General features: G+C 41.0%; 2 protein-coding genes across 10 annotated transcripts in view; one reads left to right on the top strand and one right to left on the bottom strand.

Annotated features, from left to right (window-relative positions):
* Positions 1-493: 493 nt before the first annotated feature.
* Positions 494-4,925, bottom strand: ddx10 (DEAD (Asp-Glu-Ala-Asp) box polypeptide 10). Its single transcript, XM_044044992.1, has 2 exons — positions 3,261-4,925; positions 494-2,207 (listed from the first exon to the last, which is right to left on the bottom strand). Exons 1-2 carry the CDS (start codon positions 4,608-4,610, stop codon positions 1,026-1,028), a joined length of 2,532 nt encoding a protein of 843 aa, XP_043900927.1. The 5' UTR covers positions 4,611-4,925; the 3' UTR covers positions 494-1,025.
* Positions 4,926-6,198: 1,273 nt separating this feature from the next.
* szt2 (SZT2 subunit of KICSTOR complex) overlaps positions 6,199-13,979 on the top strand; it is a 99,703-nt gene continuing 91,922 nt past the window's right edge. For all 9 annotated transcript variants that reach the window (XM_044044439.1, XM_044044443.1, XM_044044440.1 and 6 more), the window contains exons 1-11: positions 6,199-6,376; positions 7,269-7,394; positions 7,650-7,823; positions 8,420-8,590; positions 9,171-9,293; positions 10,913-11,078; positions 11,335-11,441; positions 11,736-11,946; positions 12,519-12,689; positions 12,773-13,004; positions 13,470-13,599. In XM_044044439.1, coding sequence (XP_043900374.1) covers positions 6,353-6,376; positions 7,269-7,394; positions 7,650-7,823; positions 8,420-8,590; positions 9,171-9,293; positions 10,913-11,078; positions 11,335-11,441; positions 11,736-11,946; positions 12,519-12,689; positions 12,773-13,004; positions 13,470-13,599 — 1,635 coding nt within the window. In that variant the 5' untranslated portion in view covers positions 6,199-6,352. The remainder of the gene's footprint in view (positions 6,377-7,268; positions 7,395-7,649; positions 7,824-8,419; positions 8,591-9,170; positions 9,294-10,912; positions 11,079-11,334; positions 11,442-11,735; positions 11,947-12,518; positions 12,690-12,772; positions 13,005-13,469; positions 13,600-13,979) is intronic.

Below are 13,979 nucleotides of genomic sequence, written 5' to 3'. Positions count from 1 at the left end.
AACTCAACACACAAATGAGCGAAGTCAAATGATTTCAACATCCAAGTTTATTCCAATGTCACAATTCTGTTCTCTGACACTGATTACGGAATAGAAGACATCCATCTATCCCCCATAAATCATGTAATAAATCTCATAAGAAGATGAAGCAAATTAAGAGAAAAAAAGGGTAAAATGTCAATCATTACATCACACCAAGTTAAACAAGGAAATTAATCTCCTAAGTTTAAACCCTGCATTTCTGTTATATATTCATTCCACTGGGAAGTGGACATTTACCAGCTTGAGATGTGGACACTTGCACCGAAAACATGGCTTCCAGCAGGAAAAACAGATTTTTTAAGCTACTTAACAAAAGGTTCACTTAAAATATATAATTATGTCACAGTTCGCCAGCTTTTCACTCCCTACACCAAAGCCCATAGAGAAAATCAGTGTATTTTTGTCACAGCACACAGACATTGTTGATCCACTGCTGCTTCCATTAGTAAGTTCAAATGTGTTATTTTGTGACTTCAGTGTTTGTAATCCTTTGTTTGGATTTGCCTCAGTGACACACTCACCACAGGGACCAGCAGCTCCTCTGTTTTCAGTCAGAAAAGACTGACTAACAGTGACATAAAGTGGCAAAGATGTTAAAATAATGTAGGTGTAGATTCTATTAGGTGAACCCATTATCTACTTTGGCGACCCCTAAAGGGAGAAGCCAAAGAGGATTCTAGTAGGTGAACCTTAAGTGGCTAAAATCTGTTTTTCATTGTGCCTCTGCTGACATGATGAACGTAAATGGGTTGTGTAGTTATTGGCAATCAATTCTGATTAAATCACACATGTGTGGTCCTCATTAAGTCACATTTGCTGTTTACTTTGAGTTAGTATGGACTTTAGTTGTGGCTGTAAAATTTAGCAGCAAAGTGTAACAACCAGTTATACAAGAGGAATATTATTTTTTTTTCTCATGCGACTCCTGACTTTCTTCTTGTATTTCACTGGTGTTTCCATAGTGACTGCAAACCTTCCTGGCTCTACTGTCCTCCTAACAGATGCAACACTAACTCCTCATCCTCAGCCAGAGAGAGACCAGTGTCCAGAGGTTTGTGCTCATCATTCACCTTTACTTTCTTCCTCTTCCCTGCTGTGAGCTCTTCATCCTCCTCATCGCTGCTCTCGCTGCTCTGCTGCCTTTTCGTTGATCTTGTCACATGATCGTCCTCCTCTTCATCCTCCTCTTCCTCCTGAGAGCGCACTTTGTCAGGGTCAGGCAGTGTGCTGGGGTCAAACTCATCGTCACTGTAATTGGCCAGGTACGCGTGCACCTCGTCCTCTTCGTCGTCAGATTGCTCTCCGTGCTGTCGACTGGCCTCCCTCCTGGCTGCCTTGGCCTTCAGCCGCTTCTCTCTGTGTTTGGCTTTCACCTTGCGGCTGTACTCCTGCTTGTCAAACTCCTGATCTTCACGTTTCAGTCTCTCCTTGGCCTTCTCCACGTTGATACCTGAAACATCCTCCTCTTCCTCCTCTTCGCTAGCCACTGTGTGTTGGACAGGTGGCCAAAGCTGCACAGCCTCTCCTTCCTCATCGAAAGTCACTTTGGTGTTGACTTTAAACTTTTTCTTAAGGATCTTTTTGGCCTCTGTGTACTTTGTCACTGCCTTTTTCTTTTTGGGGTCCTCAGGAGACTCCTCTGGGTCCTCCTGCTCCTGTGTGACACTGAAGACATCCTTTGTTTTCACTGTGAACAGATCCAGGTCCTTCAGATCCTCCTCCTCCTCGCTGTTGTCATCTGCACCCAGCAGTAACATCCTCTTCTGCTTCACATCTTGCTCATCATCACTTTCCTCACCATTGCTGGACTCTTCTGATTCTGAGTTCTGACCTTCATGAGGAACGTTTCCCGTGAGCTTGGCCTTAAAGCTCTTCAGCTCCTCCTCCTCCTCAGACTGCTGCTCCTCTCTCTGCCCATCCTTCTCAGCCCTCTGTACCTGAGCTTTATTCAGGAAGCGCACTCTCGGAGCCACAGCAAGGCCCAGGGAGACGGCGTACTCCTGGATCTTCAATTTAAAGACGTCAAACACCTCTTTGTTCTTCATTAGGTAGATGGAGCGCAGGTAGGACACAAAACACCTCTGAGCTCTGTCCTTCTGCTCCTTCTCCTGGGCCAGGAAGGCCTGCAGCTTCTGCTGGACAGCCTGCAGCTTCTCTGGGTTCACCTGGAATCAAACGCACAATAATACTGATTTAGGGATGGGCATTTCTAGCAAAAATGTTATTTGAATATAATGGTATTCATTTATATATTCTTAACTACAGCACATGAGAACTAGTGAAAGTAATGCAGGGTTCACAACGTGTTCGCAGCTAATGAGATGCATTCAAATAACATTTTTCAGGACCAAACAAGTGCTCAAGTAATCAAGAAAATATCCCAACAGATTAATCGAATACGAAAATAGAAAGATTTGTTTTTATAAACGACCGGATTCATATAAACACATCTATCTCGTTTTTTTGTAGCTTTTTAATATATTAGAATAGTCACAGGAACTGATTGGCTTTTTAAAATCACACAAATAATCTCATACTAAAGTATGACTGAACATACAGTATAAAGAAATCGACTTCATTTTAACTCGACTCTGTGAACCACACACAAAGAGTGAAAATGAAAATAGTGATGAATAGTGCAGCTGCAAATGCCATTTATTTATTTATTTAAATGGAAAAAATTTTAATCGATGTACTTGGAATATAAGTAGTTAATTTTTTTTATTATTATTATTATAATAATAAATATTTTACATGTGTAGCTAATACACACCTCATCGTGAATAGAACCTTCCTGAAATGTGTTTTTCAGCTCTATTTCATCTCTTTAAAAACTTTTAAAGATGTTTTTGTAATAGAAAGTGATTTTTAGAATTCTCAGTATTACAATGTTAACCCCCGAAACCGCTGAGTTTGATTTTAAAAAGTACCCAAAACTATCAGTACATGAGACTGAATAAGCTGTTCATCCTCAAGGACATTAAACGTCATAATTACCCAGGGGTTCATGTAGGAAAAGAAAATCAAGAGGATGATGACATCCTTTTTTCTTCTTTAATGTTTAGTTAAGTTTAGGACTAAAATTTGAACTATAAATGAACTGGTTATGGTTAAGGTTAGAACTAATGCTTTTGTCAGGCTGTCCAAATGAATGGAAGTCAATGCAAGTCTTCAATGGACAGCTGTGTGAACCTGTGTGTGTGTGTGTGATGTCTCACTTGGATCTTATTGATAGGAACTTTCTTCTCCTGCAGCTGAGTCAGCATGCCCTTCTCCTCAGAGGGCAGAAGCAGCAACAGGGCCTCTCCACCCTCCTTGTACCGGGCAGTCCGCCCCACCCTGTGGATGTAGGTGTCTGCATCCTCTGGACAGTCGAACTGCAGCACCCAGTTGACGGCGGGGAAGTCCAGGCCTCTGGCAGCGATATCAGTGGCGAAGAGCACAGCGTTCTGCTTTCTGATGAAGTCGTTGTAGACCTCCACCCTCTTCATTTGCTGCTGCTTGCCATGCAAAGCCAAAATGGGCATGCCGGGTCTGAGGCGGCAGAAGACGCGGAACAGGTACTGCACCTCCTTGCAGCAGGCAAAGAAAACAATGATCTTCTTTGTCAGGTGGCTCCTGATGAAGGAGAAGAGCATGTTGACCTTCTGGTGGAGCTCACACACCACATAGCTCTGCTCCAAGGTCGCCGGTGTGCTGAACTTTGCTTTCTCATGCACCCACACATACTCTGGGTCTTTGAGGCTGAGCCGGGCCAGGTCTTTGACCGACTTGGTTTGAGTGGCGGAGAACAGCAGCGTCTGACGGGTCTTGGGCAGGTTCTCTAGGATGGCATTCAGAGTATCCGCGAAACCCATGTCGAGAATGCGGTCGGCCTCGTCCAAGACCAGCATGTGCAGGTCAGATGCATGGAAGGTGGCCGTTTCGTCCATGTGCTGGAGCAGCCGGCCCGGGGTGCAGATGACGATGTTGGTGCGGTGGATCCTCTCGGTCTCGCTCTTCAGCTCCTTGCCGCCAATGATGAGTCCTGCTGAGAACTCGTGGTTCTTGCCAATCTTGCGAAGAACTTCAAAAGTCTGGTATGCAAGTTCTCTGGTGGGGGATATAATGAGGGCACCGAGGCCGTCCATGGAGCTCCACTGCTGTCGGAAAAGACACTCCAGGATTGGTATGAGAAAAGCCAAAGTCTTCCCTGAGCCAGTCTTGGCTGCGCCCAGAACATCTTTACCCTGCAGAGCGAAACCAATGGTCTGCCTTTGGATCTCTGTGGGCTGCCTGTACTGAGCCCCCTGAAGACCCAGCAGAGTCTTCTTTGAAATGGGGAAGTCTGAAAACTTGACAGCGTCCTTGGCGTTGATTTGTCCGTATCTGCTGACCAGCTTGTTGATGTACTCACGCTCCACCTGCCACTCGGGTTTCTTATTGCCGGCTCTCTCTCGCTTCACTCGAGCTTTCGTCTTGCTGTACTTTTTCTTCCATCTCTCGAAGTTTTTCACCGGGTCGGCGCCGTCAAACTTCTTCCCCGGTTTGTTTTTCTTCCCCTTCGAGTCTAAGCGCTTGGTCTCCATGGTTTTAAAGCGGACACATGTGGAGACCACGGGTACTAATGAGGGACACGGAGCTGTCCGCGGGACACAGAACCACGGACTTAATGACTTAATGTTTGTCCGAACACGGACTCAGTGTCCCCTCTCTCTGATTTAAAACAAAAACAGCCAGAAACGTCGGTTGGAAACATAAACTTTACCTTCGGCTGACCAGCATGGAAAAAGACGATAGCACACGTCGCGTTTGTCGTGACGTCATCATCATGCGACAAGGCTTTCCTTTTTTTTCTTCTTTTTTTAATAAAGTAATTTCTTACGTATATTTTAAGTGATTCATGCATGTATTAATGCATGTATATACAATATATATTATAAATGTCTTTTTAGAAATCACACATTATATATTTGAGCCGATGTGAAACTTTGTTAAAATGTGGCTATTTTATTATATTAATTATGTTTGAATACCTTTATTGTGGCAGCGTATTGGTGTAATTCTTGACAAAAAAACACAAAAACAAAGTTAATTTCGAGGTTGGTCCGCTTTTTGTTTTTAGGGAGATGAAGGAGAAGAAGGGGAAGCGGCACTTCCGGATCACGTGCTGCTGCGGAAGTTTATCGAATTTGACTTAAAAATAAAAGAACTTTCATGCTTTTTAAAAAAATGGCAATAACCAAAAGTGTGATGATATTAAAAGTAAAAGTGTTTATCACAACATTTATGATGCAAAATGAATCAAAAAAATAGTATACTATATTATTATTATTGTTGTTGTTGTTATTATTATGAAAATTGGCAAATCAAACATGCAGAGAGAGGGAGAGGGAGGGAGGTAGAAGCCAAATTACCAAAAAGAAAAGAAAAAAACTACACGTATTATGATAAAAATACAAATGTATTCAGTTCTTTCAGTTTGTCTATATTCTATCACATCAACATACGCACAGTATTATTTAGGAGGAAATCAAGGAACATGTTTTCATTATGACAATGAGTGATGGGCCGCATGAAATCAATAAGAGGGCCACACTGGAGCTGAAACAATTACTCAATTAATCGATAACTAAATTAATCGTCACTTATTTTGAAAATTGATTAATCAGTTTGAAGCTTTTTTTAAATATTAAAACAAGATTTCTGGTTGTTTTAGCTTCTTAAATGTGAATATTTTATTTGTTTATTCTTTGCTCTATATAACAAAGAAATCATTAAAAGTGAATCATTTTGGTTTGTGCACAGAAACAAGACATTTGAGAACCTCATTATTTCCAGGTTTGACAAACAGTGATCAACGTTTACTCAAGAAAATTATCGACATATTATTCGATTATGAAAATAATCGTTAATTGCAACCACACGAGTTTGAGACCTCTGTCTTAGATAGTTTCCTTTCCTATGCTGTGTTACCATTAGATATCATTATTTTCTACACACTGGCAATTTAAATTATGGCATTGTTTGACTTCATTGCATTGTATGCTCTTCAGTTTTAGTGAAGTTTAACCTCACCTAAAAGCAAGCCTCACTTTTCTTTTATACCCATTTCCACGTTTTATTTTGAAAGACATGACCGGATGCGTATGTGCTGTCACCCTATGTGCCCTGACAGTGGTGTGTGTGTGTGTGTGTGCAGTCAGTCAGTCAGTCACAGCACAGATGATAAACAAGAAACAGCATCGGTTGTTTTGCGCAGACAGAACTCAGTGGATATATGTTAGCCGAGGCTCGCTAACATCCCCGCAGTCCGTATGATACACAAGGCATGGCAGAGAAACAGGACAATGAGGTAATGTTAGCTTCTGTTCACGTTCAAAACGCACACAGGTTGCGTTACTGGGGGGGGGACAAGGGGGGGACAAGCAAGTCCCATTTTCTGTTTGGTCACATGTGCTGAGAGTCCAAAACGCAACAAAGTCCAGGTTTAGGTGAACCGGGATCTAAAGCGGTCTCCACGGAGGCCCGTGCTGACTTGTGTGCTCGGGTACAAACTTGTGCTAGCGGCTGGTTAGCTTAGCAGTTTGCAGGAGCTGCCAAGCTGTAAGTGAACATGAGAACTGTGTGTGTGTGTTCTTGTAAGAACTTGAATACTGAGGAAGTGAGGACATTTTGGCTGGTCCTCACATTCTGACACCCTTAACAAATGATTTTAGGGTTAGAATTAGGTTTAGGTTAGGGGAAAGGTTAGGGTTAGGCACTTAGTTGTGATGGTTAAGGTTAGCGTAAGGGACTAAGGAATGATTATGTCAATGAATGTCCTCACTATGAATGCTATACAAATGTTTGTGTGTGTTAAATGAGGTATTCATGCAAAGTCAGTGTATTGCATATTGTAAACAACAGGTCACACATTGGCTGAACTGGAAACTAATCCATGTTGTTTTGATGTCGTAGGCCAAATTGTATAATAACACACAGTTACAATAACATTGTGAAATCCTCAGCTTCTTTAGTACATCCAAAGACATGCAGTCACTCTTAAGGCACTTGTTAGATGGTGCCCAATCTTCTCTGAGTGCTTTTGGGCTTTTGTGCCATAGCCAACAAGAGGCTCTTTCTGCTGCCTCTCCAATCCTGCGTACAGCTGTCTTACGCTTGTTGCCTGATATACCATATGTCCTCTAAATGAGCTCTGAAAAGTTTACTGTATATATGTGTGTATATGTGCTTCTTTTCATAAGGTGGAGGAGGCTGACCAGATCTACCTGCTGATGAAAGAGGAGTATCGCATCTCCAGGAATGTGCGTCTGGCGTGGTTCCTTGGTAAACTTAACCAAGTCATCTGGCCGGCCTCAAAGCCTGAACTAGTGAGTTCCTTCCTTTTTCACTGTCACCATGGTAGTGGCAAACAGTGCTAGGCCAGAGTGTAGATACTTTATTTTACCTCCTGTTTCACCATGAAACTTTTCTGCTTATCCACTGGGTGGCATGATACCATTTTTGTATCAAGCCACCTTGTTGAGGAAGCTACTAAGTTGTTTACCACGGAGCCTTAACTGCCATTTAAAAGTTACAAAATACTCAAAAAAAACTTTTTGACTGTTGTCATCCTGCATTCACAGCTTAACTCAGAGAATGAGTTGGACTTGTTGAGCATCTTACCGAAAGGATGGCAGCCGGACTTCTCTCCCACTTTGTACCCACACATGCTGATGCCGTCCACTCGGGCCACCTTCCTGGCCCGGAGGTACCGCTTCATCATCGAGCTGGACCTCAGCCCCTCCACAGGGATTGTGGTAAGACATAGACACAGTTTCCTAAATAAACACGGGCAACAAAATATTACAGGCCCATTGTTGTTTACATAACAACGATCATCTTTGACGTTATGCCTTTGATTATTATACATGTACAATATTATCAGCTTCAAACAATAATTTTCCTGTAAAAATATCAATTTGATGCCAGTCAACAATAATCCCCCTTTGCTAGAAAATGCAAGTGGACTTACCAATACCAAAGTTGTGGTAAATAGACAGCAAAACTGATGTCAGCAAACCTTAGGTTAAGGAGTTATGCCTGGTTCTCTGAAACATGAGTGTGGTAGGTTGAAATATGGACCTAGAATCGTCCATTCAGAAAGTTTGGATGGCTTATTTGAGGTGTTTTGGCAACAGAAGTTACACACTGGAGCTTTAAAGTTTTACCATACCTTACAAGTGAGAAGTGATTGTTGTGTTTGGTTCCTAGCAACCACACAGTTATTTGCCTCCTACATCCTTCAGTAGAATAATAATCCTTTGTACCAGAACGGCGTGAAGCTGTTGAAGCACGGAGTACAGCAGTGACAGAATTAATTTGTGTCTGAGTTGTTTCTCTCTCTGCGCCGCAGGATGACAGCACAGGAGAGATGATCTTCGATGAGGTTTTTCATGCCTTGTCACGATGTCTGGCTGGTTTGGCACAACCGTTCACAATCCCTGGAACAGATCGGCTTTTCAAGCCAAAGATCTTCATCACCATTCTGGCATATTCGTCAATTATTGGCCTCACTTCCCATCAGGTGATAGGACAGTGGCTTACATGACATTTTGTTTTTGTTATTGGTGTTTTACATTTTATCTCACTGTTGAACAGCCTTTGATGGCTGGAAACTGAAGTTTGTAAAACACTCACTCTCCCACACCAATGTCCATAGAGAAAATTGGCATTTTTAGCTCATAGGGACAAATGAGCAGTGAGTCTACTGCTGCCTTGTTTGGTAAGTTTGTGTCACTTGGGTGAATTCAAACAAATAATTTCAAGTCACAAAACAGCACATTTGAAAATACGGGTGGAGGCAGCAGGTGATCAACAACCCGTGTGTGCTGTGATGTGAAATTACTGTTTTTCTCAATGGGCTTTGGTGTGGGGAGTGAAGCGTTCACAATGTGACCACTAGTTTAGTTTAAGCGTTGGACTTTACAACCCAAATTAAATTCAGTCACACTGAAAGCATCATTTAGCACAGAACCCATTTTGCTTCACTTTTCAGTCACAATATCTCCCCATTATTTGCTGGTTGTTTACATATATTTGTAATAGCTGCGTAAACCTGCTGTGGATGTTCTAGCAGTCATCTGACAGCCTTGATTCTTCTGCAGGTGTTGGTACAAGGCTGTCAGCTCGACAGAACCGACCTCAGCGACTTCCTGCATCACATCTATCAGCAGCTCAGAGCTGTGGAGAGCAGCATCGCTGAAGTCCTTCATCAGCAACACGAGCAGGCAAGTACTCACGGATGATAATACTCATTTTGTACATTTTCTTGCATAGTTAGCAACACCCGTATCATTAAATAAAGTGTGTGCTCAGTGCTTCAGCAGAGTCACATCACAGAGTTAAGTCATTGTGAGGAGCTTGATTTGATTTAAATTGCTTTATAAAAGCAAGAAATATGTTACAAAGACATTAGAATTCAAACATTACGTTAAAACCATTATACATAGTTGTATAAATCACAGCAGAGCTTCTTTGGATGTACAGTACGTGTCTTATTCAGTGAAGCCACCTCGCCTGTGCTCTGTGATGGAAGTTAATCCCTGAGGCAAAACGACAAACCTTTTCTTATCCAATAAACTCACATTAGCTGTCACTGAGGCTGGAGCTACCTTTCTAATTTTCTGATAAATCCATAAACCCAAACAAAGGGATTTACTAGAATTTTCTTTTTCTGTTTATTTTATATTTGCACTTACTGCAACCCGTGGGTTATTAATATTTGTGCTAATATTAATAATATTAGCTGTTCTCTTGCATTTCTAAACATTGTCAAACTGTAGACAGTGGTGCCTATGGGAGAGTATTTAGTATTTAGAGTATTTAAAAAATAGAAAGAAATAGTGTGGGAAAAAATATTCAGGAAAAAATAATCTCATTAGAGGGTAATTTAACACCCTTTTCTGAAGATTACAATTTCCCAAATTTGAAAAATGCCAGTAAATTGGGCCAAGAGGATCAACAGATAACATTACTGGATACCCATATATATGTATGTATTTATGTATGTATACATATATGTATATATATATATATATATGTATATGTGTGTATATATACACTGCCTGGTCAAAAAAAAAGTCGCCACCTAAAAAAAAAGGGTCACATCGTTGTACCGCCTTTAGCTTTGTTTATGGCACTCATTCGCTGTGGCATTGTTTCCATAAGCTACTGCAATGTCACAAGATTTATTTCCGTCTAGTGTTGCATTCATTTTTCATTAAGATCTTGTATTGATGATGGGAGAGTCGGGCCACTGAGCAAAGCCTTCTCCAGCACATCCCAAAAATTCTCAATGGGGTTAAGGTCTGGACTCTGTGGTGGCCAATCCATGTGTGACAATGATGTCTCATGCTCCCTGAACCACTCTTTCACAATTTGAGCCTGATGAATCCTGGCATTGTCATCTTGGAATATGCCCATGTCATCAGGGAAGAAAAAAATGCATTGATAGAAAATATATATGTATATGTGTATATATATATATATATATATATATATATATATATATATATATATATATATATACATATATATATACATACATACATACATACACACATATATACGTATATATATAGTATCTGTGTATATACTGTATATACATTATATGTATATATGTATACTGGCTTTCTGAAGAAATTTGCTTTCGAGAGCCAAATTCCTTTTTAGGTGAGTGCAGTACCATATGTTAAGCTGCCAAGTTTGAAGCCTGTGAAGTGAATGGTTTAACAGTTATGAGTTAACGCAGAGAGACAGACGTTCCGTTCATTTATAATCCCCCAAAATCCCCACGATTTTCAATGGTCTTGATGTTCTTGCTTTTTTTTCTCCCTTGTGTCTTTAGACCGTGGAGCCAGTCCAAAACTCAGGTCTGCAAAACAACAACAACCTGTACAACCAGCCTCACAGGAAGCAGGGCATCTCCATGGTGTCGGCTGATATGGGTCTGGTCAGCATGGTTCGCCAGGGCATCCTGGCTCTGCAGCTGCTGCCTCCAAACTCCAGTGCTGGTAGGTTTTTCCTTGAGTACCCCAAAAAAATGGACGTTAAAATCAATTTTGCGGGATCAGATTGCAGTCAGATGGTGCTCGAGCACATGTCCACATGAGACATCTCATGGAACAAATCAATACACAACACACAGCAACCTCTTGTTTGGAAATTCTAATTTATTTGATTTATTGAACCCCCAAGCTTCCATTTGGGGGCCGTGTAACTTTGTCACACAAAATGAAAAAGGTAGATTTTTGTGTGTGTGCTTTCCAGGTATCATCATAATTACAGATGGAGTGACCAGTGTTCCCGATGTAGCCGTGTGTGAAACCCTGCTCAACCAGCTCAGGAGTGGAACCATTGCCTGCTCCTTTGTGCAGGTAAACATGATGACATCACATCATATTTGGAAAACCAAAACTATTTGCCAGAGACTGTTAGGTGGGTACTGTTGCTGGTTACACACCAACGTTCCACTGAGATCATGTTAATCCTTCTTAGTTTCTGGCAAATACAAATGACAGGGGGACAAGTTTATGACTAAAAGGGAAGGAAGCCATGAATAAGATCTGTGTTCTTTGTCAAATTATTAGATTTTGTAACACGGTAGTCAGTAATTCCACTCTGCAAAAGTGTGACTGTTCCTTTACCTGTGTTTGATGTCTGTACTCCAGGTCGGTGGTGCATACTCCTATGACTGCAGCTTTGGATACATCCCCAATGTGGAGCTGATGAAGTTCATCTCATTGGCCACATTTGGCTCTTACCTGCCCAGCTGCCCTGAAGTGGACTTCAGCTGTCAAGAGATGAACGCTTACCACAAGGCCTTCCTAACCTACTCCTTCCTCAAAACACCCGAGTCCATGAATTCTGAGTATTATTGTGGTGAGACACTAGGACTGACACCTTTTTTCTAGAAATCAAGTTTGATCAAACTCTGATAATGAAAACGAAACAAAATAGAGCCAATTGTGTACCAATGAAATAGAACAGAAGAAGAAATACAACCCTGTGTTAAAAGAATACTATTTATTAATTGTAAAAAATATAGGTAACATCAGCAAATTAAGTATATCTTAATGTGTGGACAACAAATTAGATTTATTTGTACCGTAAACATTAATGGGCCAAACACTGAGCCTTGGGGAACCCCAAAATATGCACCTGCAGACAATGATAGGTTTATGATGATAAGTAATGTGGATGTTGAGGAAAACAGATCACTAATAATTGACATTATAAATAGTTATTTTTATTGTTTAATGTTTCCAATATGACCAGTTCAGATCAACTGAAGTTAAATAGTTACAATATTTGTTTTAGAAATCTTATCTTTCTCCTCGGCTTTACTGACACTATTTTCTACATTCAAAAAACTCCCTTTTGTGTATTTATATTTTTTGTTGGCACTGTTATGGTGATCATAATTGTTTTGTTTTTTTTGCATGGTTTTGTAGTTTCCCAGCACAAGCTGTTCAATGAACACTTGGTATCGGCCAGTGGAAACCCTGCACTGGTCATCAGGAGAAAGAAGCACACAGAGAAGGAGGTTCATGCTCATTTACTCAGCGTAGTGTCTGTGCGACTGCGAGAGGGCTACACCATTAGAGAGATCAGCTTCACCAAAGGTAAATCTTTCGACTTTTGTCGAGATTTGTTGGACTGTCTGTTGAGAAAGAGACACTTTAAGATTGTTTTTGTTTTTTTAAAGGTGGCACTCAGCTGGAGGTGAAGCTGGTGCTGTTGTGGAAACACAACATGCACATCGAGTACCTGGCCGCTGCCTCCTGGCCACTGGACCCTGCCAAGAGAACCACACGGGTGGAGGTGACGATGGAAGGGAGCTACGACATCCTGCACGACATCAGCTGCACACAGAGGAAACCCATCACCAGCCCGTACCGCACCTCTGTCATCCGACGCTTTTGGAACACACTACAGAGGTACAACATCTGGGACTGGAAGGGAAAATGTTTCTTTCAGACTTTAAACGATGGCGATTATTTTTTTTTATTTTTTTATAATTTTTATTTGGTCCACAAACCAAAATTATTACGTTTTTATATTCAGCAAATATTCACATTTAAGAAGCTGAACAATCATGGATCAACATTTTTCTACATTTTCTGACATTTCATGGGCTGAACAAGGGTATATATATAATCGTCAGATGATAATTGATAATAAAAGTTTTTTTTAAATTGCCATTACAGTCAGCAGCACTTTAGTCATTAGTGTATTTATTCATGAATTGCAAAGGTTTTGTTTTGTTTGTTAATGTGAGGGTAACTCCTGATTATCGATACATTGCAAAACAATCTCATCACAATATATCACAACATCTGTCTAACTAAAGATTACGAAAAGTGCTGACTGACTGTGTTGTCGACCTCACCGTGTTCTTTCAGCATCAATCAGACGGATCAGATGCTGGTTCACCTCCAGGCCTTCAACTCCATCCCTGAGAACTACACAATACCTGAAAGCACCAAAAATGGAGTTCCTCTCTTCTACATCCCTCCTGGCTCCACCACTCCGGTACTGTGCTGTTTTCAGTGCAGCATTATTTAAATGTACAGTCTGGTCACCACAAAAATAGATTAGTGTAGATCCAGTGGCAGACAAACCCGTTTTCCTTTAGGTTTGTAATTCATTGCAAAAATCCCAAACCGCGGTTTATCGTGTTCATTAAATGGTCGGGGAATGAATTGAGGTTAATGGAAGCCTGCAGTTGTTCAATGTTGTGTTCAATAATTGCTCTCAACCCACTCTGATTGCCTTTTACGAATGATTGTGTGTGTGTAGTAGCGTAGGGCCACAATGTCCTGCAATTCAAATCAACAATCTTCTTTTTTTTTACACTTTATTTTTTACTTTGAGCAAATGTCTGACACACAAAAACCAGACTAGTTCCATGG

Source organism: Solea senegalensis, linkage group LG14, assembly GCF_019176455.1.
Source record: "Solea senegalensis isolate Sse05_10M linkage group LG14, IFAPA_SoseM_1, whole genome shotgun sequence".
Lineage (NCBI taxonomy): Eukaryota > Metazoa > Chordata > Actinopteri > Pleuronectiformes > Soleidae > Solea > Solea senegalensis.
This window is presented reverse-complemented; position numbering and strand designations above follow the sequence as displayed.